At 40.4% G+C, this 21,566-nt stretch overlaps 3 protein-coding genes and 1 long non-coding RNA gene across 7 annotated transcripts in view; 1 reads left to right on the plus strand and 3 right to left on the minus strand.

Annotated features, from left to right (window-relative positions):
* Nucleotides 1-20: 20 nt before the first annotated feature.
* Nucleotides 21-3,713, minus strand: gpank1 (G patch domain and ankyrin repeats 1). Its single transcript, XM_038712958.1, has 4 exons — nt 2,011-3,713; nt 1,785-1,926; nt 1,624-1,699; nt 21-813 (listed from the first exon to the last, which is right to left on the minus strand). The coding sequence occupies exons 1-4, from the start codon at nt 2,461-2,463 to the stop codon at nt 372-374; spliced, it is 1,113 nt and encodes a 370-aa protein (XP_038568886.1). The 5' UTR covers nt 2,464-3,713; the 3' UTR covers nt 21-371.
* LOC119898748 lies at nt 2,376-6,153 on the plus strand. 2 transcript variants are annotated; one of them, XR_005443628.1, is made up of 4 exons: nt 2,397-2,502; nt 3,753-3,854; nt 3,955-4,124; nt 4,919-6,153. It is a non-coding gene; the product is annotated as an uncharacterized LOC119898748 (long non-coding RNA). The 2 variants fall into 2 exon arrangements; XR_005443627.1 differs by lacking the exon at nt 3,753-3,854 and having other exon boundaries at nt 2,376-2,502.
* On the minus strand, nt 5,263-16,738 carry LOC119898743 (zinc finger protein 420-like). Of its 2 annotated transcripts, XM_038712953.1 has the most exons (3): nt 16,498-16,738; nt 10,698-10,757; nt 5,263-10,382 (listed from the first exon to the last, which is right to left on the minus strand). In XM_038712953.1, the coding sequence occupies exons 2-3, from the start codon at nt 10,731-10,733 to the stop codon at nt 7,494-7,496; spliced, it is 2,925 nt and encodes a 974-aa protein (XP_038568881.1). In that variant the 5' UTR covers nt 10,734-10,757; nt 16,498-16,738; the 3' UTR covers nt 5,263-7,493. The 2 variants fall into 2 exon arrangements, with proteins under 2 accessions (XP_038568881.1, XP_038568880.1); XM_038712952.1 differs by having other exon boundaries at nt 5,263-10,757.
* Nucleotides 16,739-18,342: 1,604 nt separating this feature from the next.
* Nucleotides 18,343-21,566, minus strand: part of LOC119898741 (protein sidekick-1-like) — a 240,671-nt gene continuing 237,447 nt past the window's right edge. For both annotated transcript variants that reach the window (XM_038712948.1, XM_038712947.1), the window contains one exon: nt 18,343-20,759. In XM_038712948.1, the coding sequence (XP_038568876.1) occupies nt 20,454-20,759 (306 nt within the window). In that variant the 3' untranslated portion in view covers nt 18,343-20,453. The remainder of the gene's footprint in view (nt 20,760-21,566) is intronic.

Genomic DNA, 21,566 nt, shown 5'->3' on the forward strand with positions numbered 1-21,566 from the left:
AATGACTACATACTCAGAAATAAATGTCTCAATAATGTTTTATATTTTATTAACATACAAAACATTTTATCATCGCTCTTTGAGATTAAAAATGTTGGCACCATAAACCAATGTTCACACTAATTGTTGTTAGATCAGGTATGCTCAACAGTCTTAGTGGGTCACAGTAAAAATAAAATATTTAGTCACACGTGTGTCTTTAGTCACGATAAAGGTTAAGTCAGTCAATGCCATATTTGGTCATTGCACAACCTTTTGGCAGCAGCACAACTGATTCCATAAATGGACCGTATCAGCTTTGATGTAGAGTCCAGGCAATCATATTGAGTTTGGGAGAGAGGGTGTGTAGAAGAAGTCACTGTGAGCAGGTGTCAAAGATAAAAAGAGGTACGAAAATCTCTTTCCCAGCTCCTATCTTTTTGCTCCTTTCTCCTACTTTCTTCCTTCCTCTGCCCTTTTCCTCCCCGCTCTTCTTTCTCCTTGGATGGCAGTTTCACTGCGTTACGATCCCTGGCTTGGAAGTGAGTAACTTTGGCTCTTTTCATCTGTCCATACCCCAGGCCTGTCTGGTCTCTCTTCAGCACAGTTGACACTGGCTGCTGTGGCCCCTCTCCTTCTGGTCCCAGCCCTGTCCCTGGTTTCCAGCCGCTACGAACCATCATCTTGTAGCTGTTGCTGGAGGGGGGGAGGCAGTAGTAGGGGGTGGGTGGAGGACGCCGCAGACTGAACTGATGTAGAGTGGAGGAGAGATGTGATGACAAGCTGCTACTGTACTCGTTACAACACACACTGCACCACTGAGGCTCGGGGGCACTGGCGAAAAACAAAAGAAGAGTGAGGAGAAATATTAAGGGCCATTTTTCAAGTCTGCCATAAAACAATAGTCAGATGGCCGTATGTACATTAACATTAAAATATCCCTTCCTAATGCCTTTTCATTGTAAGTGACAAGGGACAAAATGTACAGTTCTTTGTAAAGATGTATTCCAAAGTTTATTTGAAGCTAATATGAGGCATATTATTTTCATCATTTTAATTTAGTTCAATCAAGTGTGGATCTTTAATACTGTGTTTATAATGAAATTCCTTCTGTGTTTCCCTGCTGAAGTGAAAGGATAGTGACAAAAAGAAGGACATTTTGACTAAAAAGGTTTCAACTTTTGAAGATTTTAGTATGGAAAAAATTCCATTATTTGTTTGACTTTGCTTCAAATTAACATGTATTTCTCGTTGGCGAGCTCAAACAAACAAGTGGAAATCGGTAGCACTAGACAGCCAAACTACATCACTTGAGTAATCTCAGTTTCGATACAGGATTTACTGTATGCCAGGGCACAGCAACTTTGGAAATCAATGCAGCCACGTAAGATATGAACCACTCAAAAAACTAATATTTACATGACAATGTTTACCACAACTCTCCCAAACTCACGCTGCATGGCTTACTTTGGACCTTAATTTTGACATAATTTCATGGATAGATTGGAAAATATAAAATTTCCCAATTGAAAATGGCAGATCCATCCTGCCAATTTAGTTGTAGGAAGGCGTCACTATTGCACAGCCTGTTTTTATAGAATTCATATTTGGTTCATTTGGTTTTAAACTTAAGAGTGTGCTAACCTGCTATCAGATTGTGTCTCCATCTCTGTCCTTCTCCCATAGCTCTCCAACTCATCCAATACATCACTGTGGCCAGCTGGGAGAAAACAATGCTATGGATGAGTTCAAAGTTACACAACCACAGAATTTTAGAGTTGCTAATAAGAGTTGCATGGTTATACCTTCCAGAGCCAGGTCTTTGGCGTCCCGGCCCTGTGTATCAACCACTCCAACCCAGGCTGCTCCGTGTTGCAGCAGCAGCCTCACCGCAGCTCTCTGTCCTGACCAACTTGCACACATCACCGCCGTCCAGAAGTAAGTATCCTGGAGGAGACACCATCAAGACTTAAAACAAATACTAATAAAATATTTCTAAAATGAAAACACATTGAGTGGAAAGTATTGTACCTGGAAATTGATGTCGACCCCCTTGGAGAGCAGCTCTTTGAGGCTAGAGATGTCCCCCTCATGGGCACAGCGCAACAACCTGAGCCCCAGGAGCTCCGTGGACCTTTCTGTGTTGTTTGTTTCTCTTTGGTTGCCTTCACTTTCACCTCTAATCCCTCTTTCCACCGCAGAATCGGTTTGACCCTGATGCATCTCTGCAACCCTGACCCTCCTCCTCACTCTTCTACTGGACTCTCCATTCCTCTGTTTATTCTGATGCTCTCTGCGATAACCTTTCTTGCTCATTGCACTTCTTGATGCATCTTGCCCTTTCTCATCTTTCATTACATTTTCGTAGAACTGCCTGGCCTCTTCCCCACTAAGTACACAGCTTGTTGTAGAGCTGGATTGTTCGATTCTTTCAATGCTGAAAACATCCTGGCCGCTGGCAGGAGTAAAACCAAAAGCAGCCATAAGGAGTGACTGTAGCTTCAGTCCTGGCTTTCAATGAAAGTAAGTAATATACTCCTATTTAAAACAAGGAAAGCTGTAATGTTCTTGCTATGCCACCATGCTTTCAGGGTGAAAGTTAATGTTGTTTATCTCTTACTATTTGCTTCACATTGTCTAGTATTTTAACATTATATATTAAACTAGCAAGCTAACGCAGCTAGCTTGCTCATATTGATATGTAGTTTAGCAGGGCAAAGGATTTCTTTCTGGTCATTTCTGAAACATAACTTTCCACATTACATTTAACCAAATACAATTCACAATGCGTCCATTTATCTATTTGAATAAGACAACAGCTGACAACGAGCCTTTGTACCCTTAGCAAAGACGGTAGCTACGTGTGAGCTCACTGAGTTATCGAGCTTTAGCTTAGGTTAGCATCAGCGTTACCTTTTAGACACACGAAAGTTTGATATTTTCAAAACTTCCGTCACGTCACTTCAAAACATCCAAATAACCACAGAAAGTTGGAGAGCTCTGTTACTATTATTCAAAGCTGCTTCAAGCTAAAGCTACCATCTTCCTGTTTCTAACCGCTAGCAGTAAATACATGAGTACTGCCACCTGTCGGACTGGATGTCGTCTTTTCTGTTGAACTTCCTTCAATGATAATACGTACTGTGTAGGCAGAATCTTTGAATCTTTCAACTCGTGCACTCTAATTTCATTAATTGAGTGCATAATCTACCATCCCTCGAGGACTGTGTGGCTGATCCCTCTTCCCCCCGGACTCAAACTGTTTCAGGCACATTATTGTCACTGGTGGAAGAAGAATGCAGATTCTTCACTTAAGAAAAAGTAGCAATTAACAGTATAGAATACTACATTAAAAGACAAAGTCCTGCATTCAAAGCTCCACTAAAGTAAAAGACAATATGTATTATCTGCTAAATTTACTTATAGGCTACTGAAGACATTTTTGCTTAACCAAGTAAGCAGCATGCATCATCTGGTCAAGGTGGAACTAAGAAGCTCTTGAAAACTCATCTCTTCCAAGATGGCTTCCTCTTACGCCTAACATGCACTTATTGTGCTCTTCTTCTTCTTCTTCTTCTTCTTATCTCCTTACTACCTCTCTTGTATTGATTGCACTATTTGTTAACTATTCTTTCCCTAGGTATTTACCCCATGCCATTAGCTCTAATAGCTCTTACTAATATATTGTCTCTTGTCGATCTCTTACTGTATTGATGCTCAAATGTAAGTCACTTTGGATAAGTAACTAGTAACTATAGCTGTCAAACGCACAGGTCCATGAAAACGAAGCAGAAAAATGGAATTCAGGCATCATCAATAATATAAATAACACCTTTGATTTTCCTACTGTGACATGTCAAACTCTCCTATTTGTAGTAAGTTATGAAGCCCATCAAACATACCTGTATCTCATCAATACATCTGACACTACAGACTCTCTCTGTCTGACACACATTATTATTATGCCCTACATAGACATTTCACTGATGCAAGCCAGAACACCAGAACCCCTCAGGGATTTCAAACAATTATGAGACTTCATATTGGGAGGAAATCAACAATCTTGCAGAGTGGTGCACAGAGAACAACCTACTGCTCAATGTCAGCAAAACCAAAGAGCTGATTGTGGCTTCATGAAAGAGGAGGTAAAGACACACACCTCTGTCTACAGTGGAGCTGAGGTGGACAGGTTTATGTTCCTGGACATCAGCATCATGGTCTTCTCACATCTCCATGCTGGTGGAGAAAACTCAGAACAGCTGTATTTGTTAAGGAAACAGAAAGCGTTCTGACTGGAAACTTCATAAAGTCTGCAGCAGGTCATTAAAACCACTCAGAAGATGTTTTTTTTTTTAAATAAATGAAAATATAATCTATTTCTGTCACCTTATGAAACAGTCTTAGTGGGTCACAGTAACATCAGTCATATCGGAGAGGTGAGGTGCCTGTGTAGAGCCCAAAGGATACTAAAAGACAGCACCCACCCCAGTCTGTTCACCCTGCAGCCATCTGGTGTGAGATACAGAAGTATCTGCTGTCGCACCACCTGTCGCTACTCTGCAGAGTAGCTTCTTTCCTCAGGCTGAGACTCCTCAATTCTTCCTCAGCACTCCACAATGCAAAATAGCTTTATTTGTATGACTTATTTATTCACCCATCTACTGTATCAATTTTATGTTTTTATGAGTAGCATAAAGAGAACCACAACTTAATCTTGTTATACAACACTGTGTTGTAAAATGATAAATAAATCCACCCTGGAACCTTGTTAGATCACAGAAATATGTTGCCTTCAACATGGTTGTACACTTTTACAGGTCTCCTTTAACCTCGAGTCCCTTGTCCGTATTAAGATGATTGCGTTTTTTCTCTTTCTTCTTTCTACACAATTCTTGTCTTCTGTTAGTAACTAATCTAATCTATGTTTTGTCGCTTGTAGATTGCCTTGCAAGTGGCTGCAGCCCATCAAGGCCGGAAAAACACAACAAGAACAGTTTCTTCCCGACTGCAGCTGGCCTCATCAACATGGCCCAGGACCCCTACTGACACTTACTGTTTAGCTGCCCCACGGGCATTACATGTTACATTAGCATAAAGTTTCCATATCTGACTTTTGCACTACATTAACAGCCATTTTTTGGACTGTCATCTCTGCACATCGCACATATTCTTTATACTGTGAATATTGAGACATTTCCTGGCCCCTTAGCTTTTTATTTAAAAATCATATTACATATTTTTCATGTTTTTTTTAAATTGTAAATTTATTTATTTCACAGTATGTTTTTTTTACTGGGACCATTTAGTGTTGCCTCAATATTCCAAACAAAATTCCTGGTTTTTGAAAACCAAACTGACAAGAAATCAGATTGTTATTCATTTACCTACGGGGTTGCAATGTTTAATTGTTTTGTATAAAACACATTCGATACTGTTCTTTCTAATACAACTTCATGTCCCTACAGCACCCTCATGTGGCCGGTCTGTTTTCACTAATGTGATCCTGCTGTTATCGACTCATTATCAGATTATCTACCATCTTTTTTCACAATCAGAAAAAAATATTTATCTTTAAATATATAGATGTAACTTTTTTGGATTCGTTTTTTTTTTTTAATTTAGATTAATGTTTTTCTTTATTTCATTTTAGATTAATTATATGCACAGAAATTCTTTAGGAGAGATCACTTAAACAGCGTCAACGGCAAAATATTTATCTGCGTGCCAGAACCAAAGGGAAAACCTGTGAGACCACTTGTTTGTTTAACTTTGTTCTAATGTTTTCTGTATGTGTGCATATGTCTACAGGGCTGAAATCAACAATACTGATCTCTTAATCAAAAAGTTTCAGCAATTGCATAACCTTAAAACTGATACCAATAAACCTTAAGTGATTAGGTTTATTCCTGCTTCACAGCCCCCTTAGCGAGGATGCACATCTATAAAAGACAATTAGTGTTAAAGGCACTCAACTACTGCTGTAGCTTTGAGTAACCAACAGTGATAAAACACTATGGATATAATTTTGCGGTTTATATGGAGACATTCATTATTTCTATGTACACCTGATTGATTCTCACTTGACTGTCTTGTTGACTTAAGGTGAAAAAAAATTACAAAGCTTACGTGTGTATATTTTACAAACATTATTCATAAACCTCCTCACATGTGCTAGAAGAGTGAATAATGGTTTTATTTTTATGGCACTTTTCTAAACACAGAAACAAAATGCTTGATTACAGAGATACGGAAGCGTAATGCTGAAAAGAAAATGCTGCTCCGTTTTTCTGAATCAACGACATGCCTCAAAATCCTGCAGAGAGCAGGCCATCAGCCTGAACGACCAACAGCAACAGTGCTAGGCCTATACGGTGACAGGGTAGATAAACGAATACAGATACCATCTATATTTCTGAAAGACAAGACTATCTCCCAATGTCTCAAACCAAAATTAAAACTGGATTAAACTAAACAGGCAGGACATTTTTGCTTTAATTCAAGCTAAATGAGAGCTTCTCTTGGGATTTTGAGGTGTCTCGTTAATTCAGAAAAACAGAGCAGAATCTTTTTTTCTCAAGTGAATGCATTACACTTACAGTACGGAGAAGCCTAAATAAAAATATTGCAAAAAGCAAAACAAAACATACAATAAAAAGTAGTGAAACACAAGCTCTGAAATCTTTTAGTGTCATTTGTGGCAATGTAGTGATATAGAAGAAGGCCGAGGTATGAAGTAACAAACTATTTGGATGGTAACAGTGAAGGCTTGTACTGCACAGAGAAATCAGTGCTTTTGCATGTTTTAGCCCACTATCCATTAAGTTAAAGTCTGCCAACAAGAAGCACCACATTCATGAGCTATGTTTTCAACAAAATCAAACCCAGCAAACATGAAGTCAAGTGAATTTGTAGTTTCCTGCACTAAGGAGGTTGCTGTTTGACAGCTTAGTGTCTTAGACATCAGACCGTCCTTAAAAGCACAATCCATAATCCCACTGTAAATGCTGATGATGTTAATGTTTGGTAATAATAAATAAATCCTTTATAATAGTAATGATCATCACCCCATCAGTAACTCATTATTTACAGTGACCAGACTATTCTCTTTATGAACAGTTATTTTAAAACTGCTTGTGTTTAGACATTTAACATTTGAGAAGACAAAGACTTTCATACATGTTAATCTCTCTTCATGTTGATCACTTTAAAAAGCCTTACTTTGAGATGGTGTTTAGGATTTTCTTCTTTTTTTCCTTCAACGAGAGAGAAGATCTATATTCTTCTTTATTTTACCAAAAACAATCACATAACCTCATCATGTGTGACGTATTTAGTGTTCATGGCAGCATAAATCTGCCTAAATTGGCTTTCAACATATTTTGATTAATATTTTCTCAAATAAGAGAAAAATCTTAATGCTACCTACCCCTGCAAACATGCAAAAACACTGGTGCGATAATTCAAAAGCAACAACCGAAGCTGCTTCACTGGAGTTCTGTTACTACAGTATCAAACTAGTGGTATTTACTGATGTGTCTGTTTCTATCCCCCGTCTGTGTAAAGGTTTGTCCACAGTGGGGACAGGAGTATGGCCTCTCGCCTGTGTGTATCCTCATGTGAACGTTCAGTTTGTCTTTGCTAATAAAGCGTTTGTTGCAGCAGGTGCATGCGTACGGTTTATCCCCCGTGTGATAGCGTTGGTGCATCTTCAGCTCAGTCATGCGACCATAAGTCCTGTCGCACTCGGGACACTTGTAGCTGGGCCGCACCTCCATGTGCTGTCTGCTGTGCAGCCGCAGCCCGCTGGATGACCTGAAACTCTTGCTGCATTGCGAACACTGGAAGGGTTTTTCTCCGGTGTGGATGTGGATGTGTAACTTGAGACTGGCGGCCGAGGGGAAGCCGTTGCCGCAGACAGAGCAGAGGTGAGGTCTCTCCCCCGTGTGAAGGCTCATGTGCTTCTCCAGCTTGTTTTTGTTCAAGAAAGTCCTGCCACAGTCGGGGCAGTTCAGCGGCTGCTCGCCCTCGTGGGAGCTCATGTGCTCTGTCAGCTCAATTAGTGTAGAGAAAGCGAAATCACACCGAGTGCACGAGTACGGCCTCTGCCTCTTGAATTTCCTGTGTTTGAGGCAATGTTGCTCTAGCTCTTCCTTCTCCTCAAAGGTCTCAATACAACAGCTACACTGGTGCGGTCTTTCTTCTGTATGAGTCCGCAAGTGATACTTCAAAGCTGTTAACTTTAGAAAGACACTGTCACAGTGTGGACATCTGGATTCCCGTCTGTCATGGACCATTATGTGCCTCTTGTAGTGAGATAGCTTGATAAAGCGTTTGCGGCACAACGAACAATAATACTGCTCATCTTTGTGGCCTTGCTCATGCTTCTTCAGCGCATACTCGACCTTAAACTTCTTGCCGCAGGTGTTGCAGGAGTAAGACTTTTCATGAACCCCCATGTGCGTCTCCAGTTCTTCCGGACTACTGAAGGTTTCATCACATTTTGGACAAGTCCCATTGTTTTCTTTCACATGAATCTCCAGGTGTTTGTTGAGGTCTTCTGGAAAGGCAAAATTCTTCTGACAATCAGGGCATGTGTAACACTCACCGTTTGATGCTTTGCGATGGGTCACTATATGCCTTTTCAAATGATACATCCGACCAAATACTTTGCCGCAATCGCCGCAGACGAGGCTTCGCGGGCTGGACTGGACCTTCTTGTGTAATTTAAGATGACTCACAAGTGCAGCCTTCTCCTTGAACTGTTTGTCACATGCAAGACATGTCAGGCCTTCAACTGCATGAGTCTTCTTGTGTGCTCTAAATTCCAGCCAGGTACTTAAACTTTTCCCACATTTAGAGCAGATATAGCGGCCCAAGTCGTGCTGGTTCCTAAGATGTCGGGTCATGTGGTAGGACTGGCTGAATGTCAGAGCGCAGACGGGGCAGCTGAACGGTTTCTCCTTAGTGTGCGTCCTCATGTGTCTAGCAAGTTTGTTTGGCCCTCTGAAGCGCCTGCCAACACAGATGGGACAATAATGGCCTTCTGTCTTAGTCTTAGAGGTGACATTTTCTTCCTGACTGCCTCCATCTTGAGATTCAGCTTCATTAGTGTCCTTTTCTTCAGTCTTAACACCAGCTTCAGACCCTTTATCCTGAGAATCAGGAGAGTCTGCATCATTCTCAACATTATCTTGGCAATCATCACTCTCATGATTATCTTTGTTGCATGATTCGATTATTTCTTGGTTTTTCACTTCCTCACTTTCCTGGGAACTCTGTCCCTCTATCTCGGTGGACTGGTCGGTGTCATGTGTCACTATATGACTAAGAAACGCACCCTTGTCAGTGAATTTTGCATGACAGTCAGGACATGACATGACTTGCGACGCGTGAGTCTTCTTGTGACTTTTCAGCTCTTTCGCACTCCCTAAACCTTTCCCACATGTGGAGCAGACGTGTGGGCCGGCACCGTGCTGGTTCCTCAGGTGTCGGGTCATGTGGTAGGACTCACTGAAGGTGATGGCGCAGATGGGGCAGCTGAACGGTTTCTCCTTTGTGTGCGTCCTCATGTGTCTGGCGAGCTTGTTTGCATCTCTGAAGCGCCTGTCAATACAGATGGGACAGTTGGGGCCTTTTCGTTTAGTCGAAGAGAGGACAAAGTCTTCATCATCGTTATCAACACCATCACAAGCTTTGTCGCAGCCTCCCTCTTCCATCCTCTGAGATGATGACGACAAAGCATCATCATCATCCTTACCTGTTTTTTCGCTGGCTACATCGCAAACCAGATTAGTTTCATTAGCTCTTTTAGATTTATCTTTATCATCATCACTATAATAGAGCTTGTCATGGCTGTAATAGTAATCATCTTTGTATCTAGATGATCTTGTTGGGGTTTTCGTCGAGCTCGGTTTTGTTTTGTTTTTCGCCCTTTCCTCCCCACGCCGAGGACGTCCTCTTTTGGCCTTTCTTTGAACAGGAGGGTCTAAAAAGTCTCCGATGTCTACACTGACCTCATGAACACCAAACAGTTCAGATTCATTTAACGCAGATTCAAACTCTTTACCGATAACCAATGCCTTATCCAAGGTCAGAGTTTCCCTCTCCAACAGCAGCCTCTCTTTGAGTTGTGGGAGGTTTGTCTTCTCAATCAGCTGATCCAGGAGAAGTTTGTCTTTTAAGTCTCCATAGTTGCAAGGCCTCAGCAGTTCTTCTAACGCAAACACAAACTGATCTACAGTCTCTCCGGGCATTTGAGCCCTCTGATGAAATTTAAGGCGGTACATCTGAGAGGTGTGATCACTGCTGAAGTAAGAAGTCAGCGCTGAGATGGCTTCTGTGTACGTGGTTTCACTCTGGATCAGTGTTGTGAAGATACGCTGACCCTCCGGGCCAAGGCAGTTCTGTAACAGCACACACTTACTGGAGTCAGTTAGCTCGTTTTCACCAAGTGCCTCAACATAGTGTTCAAAAGCTTTAAGCCACTTATGCCAAAACATAGTCGGTTCACCAGGGACAGGTAAGAAAGGTGGAGGTGGGGACAGGATTATCAGTAGTGGCTCTGGGAGTGGCTCCAAGAAGAAGTCCTGTTTGGCCACTTCAACCATTGTTAGATTTTGGGGATGGGGGGGGAGGGGGGGGGGATGTGTGTGTTGTTTTTTTAACAGGGGCTATTTTTTATTTCTTCTTTGACTCAAATAAGAATATTAAGATGTCACCCTCTCTGGTCCGTTTTCAGGCTCCTGATGTTTCATTCCACTCAGGTTAGTCCAGGAAAACTGTGAAAGAAACACATACAAGTTAGTTTCAGGGTCAATGACAGGTAAACTCTGTTGCACTGAAACATACTCAGTTCCACATCAGCTCATTAGGTACAACTAGCTAAAACTAATGCAGTCGAATACAACAATCCTGCAGTAAATCTTACCTTCATGCAGGTTGTAATGTTTGTTTTTGTTGCAACAGTTTTAAAGAGGTGCTGATTCAATTGAACGACCATTTGACTACCTAAAAACTTTTACCAGGATGGGCGTAGTTTTGAAGTAAGAAGCAGTGCTTTGGGGAGCTCCATGAACTTCTCAGTCTGTTCTGAGTGCAAGTTCACGACTTTTCCACGACAGAGTGTGATTTACATTTGATTTGATTACGTTTTAATTTGAAATATCCATTACCCATGCTGACATTAGAATGTCATTGTGTACCCCATGTCATTGTTTTGGTTTAATGAAAATGAGAAGTGGACTGAGTAGAAAAGTATGGGCTAGTTTTATCTCTCAAGCTTAGAAAATTAGGCAAACTAGGTTGAATAAAACACATACACAATATGAGATTAATTGATTTGATACATGTTAAGTATGAAGGCATACAGAATATGCTATTTGTGTTTTCCAATAATTTGTATGTGCAAGACATCAAACCCCCATCTGAGTAGAACATAATTTAGCTCCTCTCAATATATTTTTTCACTATTTAGTTGTACATATTTTCCAGTTTAATGTTATGATGGTCAATTTGAGAATTTATCAACAGTCGTCAGGTAAAAGTTATTTAAGTCGTGGTTGCAGGTGTGCCAGCAGTACAAGGAGCAAAAATAAGTGTATCTTTACAAACTGATGATCACACAAAAAAGGAAGTTACATTTAGGTGTAACGTTTTCTGTAGGTTTACTCTTATAAGACAAAGATTAGCAGGAAAATATATAGAGCCCGCCCTAGCCTATAACAAGCAATAATCAAAACATACCCAATTTATCCGATCCTTTTTGTCAACTCAGTGTTGGGCAAGTTACTCAGAAATAATATAATTATTACCAACTACTTACTCAGCATATACTCCTTAAAAAAGTAATATTAGCTACTCTACTTATTACTGGGTGATATAACGCCACTCTTTCCCGATCATAGACTATAGTCCAAGCATCACTGCAGCAGCGGCCGGAGTTTCTTTCTGAGTTTCACGTTGCTGTGTTTCTTTAGCTGATGCTTCAATTAGCCTAAATATAGAATTGCTCGCAGAAAAAAAACTTTTTGCTGGTGGCACAAAGTTTACAACTGACGACAATGTTCTTTGCATCTTAGACTGTGACATAATAATGGCAATAACGTTACTTACAGCTGTTGAAAATACCTCTCTCTCCCTGTTCTCCAGTCTTCCTTTAGCTTTTTGGCTAACAGCTGACTTGGACAACATAATGTCCGGTGCCGCTGAGCTGCTGCACAGTCACGCATTCACGTCAGGGATGGTGCGTGCAGTAGCGCAACGTTACTTGGATTAGTAACTGTAATAACATAACTGTTTTGGAAATAGTAATCCGTTACATTACTCTTTACTGCCCAACACGTTACGTACCACTGATGCGCGAGAGCGACTGTGGTACACACTGCGCAGGTGTGGAATTGGCAACAAGGAACATCCTTGTTGAAACTTGGAAAGGAAGAAAACTTTACACGTCAGCCTGTAGATTTCCTCAAATCCTTGCCATTTCACTCGGCCAACTCCTGTACCCCCCTTTCTTGTGAAGTCACAATAAAAATACGTGTCATAATGCTGGCTGAGCGGCTAGTCTGACACGCCCTCAAAAACACAGGTGGAAAAACACTGAGCTGCAGCACACCTCTCCTCTCCCTTCCAAACACTAGCTACCCTCCAAGCAGTCAATGGACATGAAGTTGTTACTGTGATGTAGAGACAGAGCTGAGTTAAAACTTTATGGATGAAAGATTCTTTTGTTACAGATTAATAACTCACCACTCTGAAACTCTTGCTCCAGTCTATGTTGCCAAGCTGGTCGGCATCACGTAGCCTACAGCTGAATTGAAGCTGTTTACCGTTTTTTCCTTTCTCTGCTTCTGATTGGCTAGTAGTCTTTAACTAAGAACTGCGCATGTGCACACTTCCAACAAAGATCATTTAGAGACAAGATGTATCACTCCTACTGCTAAAACGAAGCCTTCAACACAGGGTGAAAAGAGGAGCTGCAGAAAAGTGCAGTATGAACCTCTAAACAGGACAGCGATGTCGTCTATCACATGCGGCCCTTTTTCATGTCAAGAAGTCAAGCAAAACGTGTAAAAACCTCTGTGGTAAAGACAAATAATAACTATAACCCTACCATGCGCACAGGACACGCGCCGTGGACGTGTGACGGAGAAACTACACTTTATTTATTACATTTACGCTCTTCTACTCATAATTTCAGGTGGTGCCCTGATCATATAGATTTATTTACATGGGGATGGGGTAAATCGCATGTTATTCATCAGTGCTGCAACACACACGCCCACACAGCATTTGATTTGTCAACATGTCAAAACAACGCCACTGATTGGTTGTCAGACTAAACCAAATGCATCACAGGATTGCCAGTGGGAAAACAACAATAACGATTTTTACTGATAAGATGGATAAATTATCACAGAAGACATTTGGTAGTGGATGCATCTTTATGGATAAATTTTACAAAGTCTCCAAAAAGACACTGCAACGCTGCTGAGAGTGATACAATCGCACCAGAGCACTCGAAACGGCGCAACGGTAAACTTAAAAGTAAAGTCTCCAGCATGCAGCGGAGATATTAAGGATGACTTAATATGTATGCTTTGATGTCGGATGCGACATCGTTGAGCTGGCAGTAATCTAAAAGTAACATATCCAAATTAGCTTAAAATGGCTAGTTTGCATCCCTAATTTTCTTCATTAACCTTATCTCCATGGTCCCTCATTTAACAACCAGTTGTCAGACTCCCCTGAAAACAGGGTGTAACTACAGAGCTGTACACTGGTTTAGTCTAAGCTTGTACCTGATGTTCTCAACCCTTGACAAGTAGGTAAGTTATAACTAATGACATACAGCTGAGCTAATTAATATTACTTCCCTACTAATTTAACTAACGTTGTAAACAGCCAAAAATGTGCTGTACAGGGGAAACGTTAGCTAGCGCTTACCGCCTTCGATTTTCCAGCAGTTGAGGAGGAAACTACAGACTTTTATTAACGGACACACAGTGACCTGCACTGCACATTTACTGCCAGACTGAAACTTACTGCTGATATTTTTATACGCTAACTTTCATCCTCATGTTCTGCCTCTCATTCGCTCGGCCTCACACACAAGATACACAGAGAGCTAACGTTTAGTGTCACCATGCTCGCACAGTCTGCGAGTTAAAATCATTACTTGCACACTGACATTAATGATTGTGTGACATTTTAGTAGGTTGGTTATTCGTTCTGCAGCGGTGGTGTGCCAAATACAGGGGAACATTGTTCTCTCTGTGAAGTCCGCGCCACAGACGCGGCACTTCTGCAAGTTCCACCTTTTGCGTTCCGTCAATATTACATTATCAATGAACATTTAATTATTTATTTACATTTGTTAATCGATTCAGAATCTTCCACGTCTGCACCGCGATGCATATAAGAATGGATTATTTCTCCCCCCCCCCACCAAATACAGAATAAGAAACACATTAATTCACACATCATCAATCAAAACCTGCATGAAACAGCTTAATGGGAAGCAGTTCAACTCATTGACCTGACTGACTCTTGGAAAATAAACAAACGTTTTAAATTTATTTTTTGTCAGTTAGTGAGAAAACACTATTTAAAAAATACCACTACTCACGTTTGCGGTGGAAAATGCATTTACTCAAGTCCTGTTCTTTACTTGAGTATTTCCATTTAAGGCAACTTTATACTTCTACTCCACTACAATTCAGATGGAAATATAGTACAGTTTACTCCACTACTTTTATCTGACAGATGAAGCTACTTTTAATATAATGATTTTACATTTACAAAAAACATACAAGCTCATAAAATACAACGTATTAACATTGTTTTAGACTAAATTAGTGGTTATGACTGTCACAAAAGAGCCATTTCCCCTCTAAACTTTATAGGACTTTTTAAATTATTGTTGGAGGCCCGAGGAGGTCAAACCAAATCTCCAATATTTGAACATTAAAAAGCATTTGTTTTTGTTATTTTATACCATATTAAATCATATTTATCTTGTAATATTTATCTTGTCTTTGGAGGTACCTGACCCTTAGTTTGGGAACCACTGGACTAAACTATATATTACTGTATATATTCTCAGTCACTTTGGTACATTTCTCAGATCTCAGATCAAAACTACTTGTTCAGCCTCCTCAACATCTAGTCACTTGTGCACATCATAAAAGCAATTTCCCATTTTTTTTAAAAACAAATTGCAGATGCTTTGACACATTAATGCAAATGACTATGTTTAACAATTGTCTGCTGTTTCCTACATTATTAATTGCTTATGTCATGTTGATCAAAATGTATTATACTGGTTTTCTGTTGAATAGTCTTACCCCCCAAAACATCTAAGCAGAAATTCAGTCCCTACATGCAAAATTGTTGAAAATGTTGTCATAATCTGTCATACATATTTTCTATACATGTCTATTAGAAATGATGAAGATATCAATTGTGATGTGGATGAGAATCTGTGGCCTGACAGACGGATACATCAGCCTAAGGGGTGTTTCTTATGTTTACATTTCTAATTTTGTAATTTTTTTCATTGTGCTATGCAGAGCAGTAAAACACATCTTTTTCTTTTGTGTATAGCAATGACATGACTGTCAACAAATTACAGTACAAACAATAAAAGCATTACTGTGAATCCTGTCCAATCATATATATATATATATATCAATGTATAATTTCTACTGTCTTAACTGATTTATGCCTTACTGAAAAAGTGCAGCGTTGTGCCTTTTCAATCATTCTCATCAAAACCTTAGCCATAATTTACTTTAGAAATTAGAGAGTAACACTGTTATGTTGACAACATGGATAAACATATTGACTATCGCATTTATAAAACAATGACACAAGGACTTGTCATTCTGATGACACTGACATTTTCACAGACATAAATATTTACTTTTGAGAGACAAGTTGGGGCTTTTGCAAGTAATCCACAAAGTATAACGTTATTTCACTGACAATACTTCTGTACTTTTACTGAAGCAGTATTTTATATGCATTACTTTCACTTGTAAAGCATAATCTTTACATTGTGGTTTCGGTACTTTTACTTAGCTAAGTAAAAGAGTACTTCTTCCACCACTTCATTTTTGAGAGATTAACAGTTGAGTCTGTGGTGACTGGGGCCATGTCATGGGAGATGGGGGGGCCTTCAAGGGGCCCCTGGGCTGGTCAGGGATTTCAGAGGTTTCTTTTTTCATAGCGTGTGTTAAGCTGTTGTCAGGGGGCCGGAAAAATAATACCATGTACTGCAATAAGATGAGAGTAAACTCAGTATGTGTGCAGCACAAGCTAACGTTACAAACCCCTGCAGCCAACGGGTTTTAACTGTCGTATTTCAGTCCATAAACGAGCCGGTCTGAGACACAACCGTTTGTCTCCCACAACATCAAACTGCTTTTCATGCTGACAGCGTATGTATCGATACAGCACACAGCTATCGAAGAATGATATCAGGACTAATCAGTAATCGAGGAGGAGGCGAAAACTCACCAAACCAAACTGGGTCACAAGTCACGACGTGTGCAGACAGACCGCAGGGAGCGGTGTAACGGCCGCTCCAGCTCAGAGCCGTGCGGTGACAAAAAACAGCCGTTAACGCAACGGCTTAAATCAATGATAATTAATGTTACGCTATTAAACCAAAATACTGAAAACAATGCATGAAGTGGAAAATATATCCGCCATGCTGACTGTCCTTCTTCCGGACACCACAGCACTGCCCTAGGGGTCTGCGGCACCGCCCAGCAGCGCCCCTGCTGGCCGGGAGACACATGACCGCGGCCATGAACTGAACCTCGGCTACATGCAGTGATGGAAAAACTATTCACATCTACAACAATATCACAATGTAAATACACTTCATTACAAGTAAAAGTCGTGTATTCATTTCAGTAAAGTACAATTATTTTAATTATTATTATGCAGACATGATTGTGTCTGTTAAGTGTTTTACTATAGCATCTATTATATCATTGCATTATTATCACAGATCCATCAACGTGTAAGCAGCATTTAAATGTTGTAACTGGTTAATGTGTTGGTAATTGGAACTATTTTAAGTACAGTTGGGTAGTTTATTTTACTGTATAACATTGAATCATATTTTATATGCTCATTGTTAAAAAAAAAAACTTCAGTAACAAGTAACTGCAGCTGCCAGACAAGTGTAGTGGAACAAAACGCACAATATTTGCCTCTGAAATGTTGTGGACTAAAAGTATACTGTAGCACAAAATGGAAATACTCAAGTCAAGTACAAGCACCTCAGCATTGCACTTCAGTACTTCAGTAAATGTACTTAGTGACATTCCACCACTGGTAACATTACTTCATTTTAATTAGTTGTTATTAATGAACAAGTCTTGATATGGTTGAAGTACTCATTGAGTCATTATCTAGAAGAGTGGCCATCGTCAGTGTTTTTCGACCTTATATTATTGGATTGTCATTACCAATGCATTAAATTGTAAACAGCATCATACTGCTGCTGTTTGAGGTAAAGCAACTGTAATTTTAACTATTATATACACTACTGGGTAGTTTAATGGACTGTGACACACTGCATTGTATTTTATATGCTCATAGCATAAGCAAAAACTAGTTAGCACTTTTACTGGCGAACAGGGGTCCAAATGTCCCTCTGAAATGTGGGTTTAAATAATAAAGTATTATAATGCTCAAGTAAAGTACAAGCCTGTCAGAATTGTATCCAAGTACATTATTTGAGTTAGTTACCGTCCACCACTGTAAAGTAATGATTATTTTCATTTTTGATGCATTTATTGATGATGTTTTAACCAATCAATTATTCATGTATTCCCTAAAATGTCAGAAAAAAAAGATGAACTAAGTATCTATCTCACTGTTGTTGATTAACTGTCTATGGATTGAACCAACAAACTAAATATAAAACTAATATATTACCTTTCTCACCCTAAGAATACATTTCACACCATCGAGGTTTCAGGAAGGTGACTCATTATATCAGTAACACTCGTCTCATCACAAGGTTTAAATAGGCAGAATGAAAATAAAGAAATATGATTAACATAATCACTTTACATAACATTTAATTACAATTGCACTTGTGCCTTCCATTAGTGTCAGTGATTGCTTGTCTGATTAGTGTCAGTTATTAGAGACCTAAATCACATATCTTTTTTTTTTTTTTTTACCCATTTCTCTTCTGTATTTATTTGCTTCTTGTGCATCTGCTTCACTGCTGTACAACCGATTGCCCTTTAGGAACAGTTCAAGTGAATGATTGATTGACTCTGGAAAGATACACATATACTGTTGATTTTCATAACCATAATTTTTTAATGCTTTGTGCACCACAAATGAAATTCCATTTACGTCCATTGTATTGGAGTGGAGGCACACATCTCAGAGACAAATATCTCACAACCTGGACAAATAAAACCAAAATCATGTGCATGTGCTACATAACACCAGGGGTATATGAGTGAACCAAGCCTTTGTTTGATAACATACGACAGTTTACAAGGTGTGTGCTACAGTTGTAGTTAGTGCACTTTGCCTCTGTTGAAAGACCTCTTAGATAATTGTTTAATAATTCAACTCCCTGCTGGTATCATTTTCCTCGAATACACAACTTTATTCAGGGAACAGTCACACAGGCCCTTCACAGACGGGGCAGAACACTGAAACACTAATAATTAATAGACAACAACTGATGAAGCTCTGGTCCTTCCCTCCTTTTACCACTTTAATAAAATATACAAACAATGCTCACAGGCCTGGTTACGATAGTTCAGTGAGACAGTTCAGTTCAGGGTCACTGAGGCAGCTACAAAATATTAAGGCACCTCTTTAATTCAGTTAATGTAATGTAGGGGATGATCCAAAAAGACATGTTCACTGTTCCAGTACTAAAACAGACCACAAAGACACACTTTTAAACAATGACCATTTATTCACACACTGTATGGGATTCAAAACAAGCGTGACAGAGTGAGGGCGGCTGCTGGCTGGCTGGGAGGGAGGGAGGAGAATCTTTAAATTATACATGAGTAAAAACTTACAGATGATTTTTGTTTGCACTTGAAGAGAGGTACAAAGTACGCGTGTGGCAGCCTGGCTGCTGGGGTTGAGGCCAGGGTACAGGTAGTCGGGCCTTATGAGTCAACGTTCAATCACACTCAGTTTGAACAAGAATGATTCTCTAAAACTATCCTGTAACGTGTTCCACATTCATTCAAAAAAAGCTTGATTCTTGATAAACGATCTCGACTCCGTCTCCTCCTTTCCCCTCTCATCGGTCAGTGTAGCTGAGGACTTGCTGCAGTGCTGTTTCACTATTTGCTTGGAGTTACACAAACATGGCCGAACTACATACAACAGCACACGAGTAAAAAGGGTTTCCCTGTACAAAATCCATCTTAAAAATACAAACATACATACAATGGCACGCTTTGCTTAGCAGTGAACAACTGAGACAGATGAAATGAGCATAGAGCCATTTACACCCACATGCTTGTACGCACACGTGTCGCACTCAAACACACACACACACACACACACTCAAACTTGTACAAAATTAAATCTTAACAGACTTAAGATGAAATGTGTGGGGTTCGGCTCAGTGCAAGCATTATGGCTTGGGAGGCTGTGGTACACGGGGGGGGGGGGCAACAACATGGTTTTCATATATTCCAACACCTAACATCCCATATTGCTCTCAGAAACCACACAACACTCTCACTGAGAATGCCTGAAGTTCTGCAGAACCCCGACCTACGCTCACTCTCCACCCTTTATCAAGTTCGAAAAACTGTGACTATTGATTGTTATTTTTTTCATTTCCTTTGTGTGGTGGTATTTGAAATTCATGTGTGTGTACATGAACCAGTCTTTTAACAAAAGCTGCTCCCTTCTGTGCCGTGTTTTAATAATTCTCCTGAACTCTGAAGTTCATCTCTCCCAGTGGGAGATGCTGAAATGGGGCATCATCAAGTGCATGTGTGTGTATTTGTGCACTTATGTGTAAATACAGAAAACAGAGAAGAAGCGTTGTGCAGAAAATTCCAGGTTCCACCAGCTCAAGTCGAATTCCCTCCTCGACATTTACACAAACATGTAGTCATCGATCTTAGCTCTTGTTAGAGAGTCTCTAGAATAGGCATGAACATCTGGTGATATACGCCGGTGTGAATGTGTGTGTGTGGAAACGAGAACAGTAACTGTGTGTGTAAGCACAGTGACACAGAGGCGTAGAAGAGTGGGAGAGCGACACACACACACACACTCGTCGACACAGTGAGGATCTTTGTGAACTAGGGGAGAAGGCGAGTGAGAAGTGTAGGTTTAGTCCGTCTCTTCCTCCCCTCTCCACCGAAGCTCTGTCTCCTTTAGTCCAAACACACACCAACTCCTTCATTTTGTGTACGTGTGTGTATCATTTTGTGCAGATTTTGTCTCTAGAGTCAAACGAATGAGGAGAATCCCGTCACAGGGGTACGTGACCCCGGCGGGTTGGTGTTGGGGTTGACGTGTGTGTGCGCAGGCTGCCCTGTGGGTGTGTATGCGCCGCCTGTGCTGTGCTGGGTGACCACGGTCTGGTAGTAGGGCTCTGTGTCTGCAGCGGCGCACTCCTCATAGCCAAAAGGAGCGCCGATTGCTTTAAGGCCTTTGGGCTGCCGCTTCCAGGAGTTGTAGTAGGTGGGGTCGCTCATGTAGTGGTTGACGAAGGAGTGTTTGGGCTGCTCATCCTCGTAGTCGCTGTCCGTTAACTGGATGCAAACACACAGCATGGGTTTTATTGTGACAGTTTATCAGAGAGAGAAACAGACAAATATCAGGAGGAAGGAATTTTAGTGTTGACGTGAAGGTCTAAAGCATCTGCGCACTTGTGGCTGACCATTTACTGTAGGTTTGTTTTGTCACTTTTGTCTCTTTGACAGTAGAGACAGACGGGAGGTTGGAATTGAAGGGAAGACGCTGAGATTACATGGTGTACTTCTTCTGAGCCATTATCATCGACCCTTTGGCCAATTCAACATGTTGAATCGGTGGTAGAGGGAGAGCGTTGGAGAGAGCTCAGTGGTTTTAGCCATTTAGTGTAGCTTCTCTTTATTTTTCGCCTCCACCATTTCTTTTATTCTTCCACAAGCAAGACCACATGCTGACAACACCAGTACGGCACAAAGAATTCAATTTCTACTTTCAAAGAGCTTTCTATCAAACATATTCCCAATAATTCATACTCCAAGAGTATGACAAGATTGCTTAATCGGCTTTCACAGCTGTGTAAAAACGGTAGGCTGGTTCGACTTTCTTTTTTTTTTTGTGAAAAATATTTTATTTAGAATTTAACACATTTGTGGTCGCTGACCAACGACTGCAACATCCTCAGTTGAAATCCTCTGTTGCATATAGGAATTACGATGAATGAGCAAGTCTGAAATAATCACTCATTACACCAAGTTAAATCCACGAAACAAGTGTGATCTTTCTGTGATTATTTGTTGATTGTTGGTGCCAACTCGTGTGATGTGTATGTGTGTTTTTGGCATCTTTGCTTTAATTCAACAGACAGC

Source organism: Micropterus salmoides, unplaced genomic scaffold, assembly GCF_014851395.1.
Source record: "Micropterus salmoides isolate LMB-PRFRI ecotype aquatic unplaced genomic scaffold, ASM1485139v1 Ms_hic_scaffold_12, whole genome shotgun sequence".
In the NCBI taxonomy this organism is placed as follows: Eukaryota; Metazoa; Chordata; class Actinopteri; order Centrarchiformes; family Centrarchidae; genus Micropterus; species Micropterus salmoides.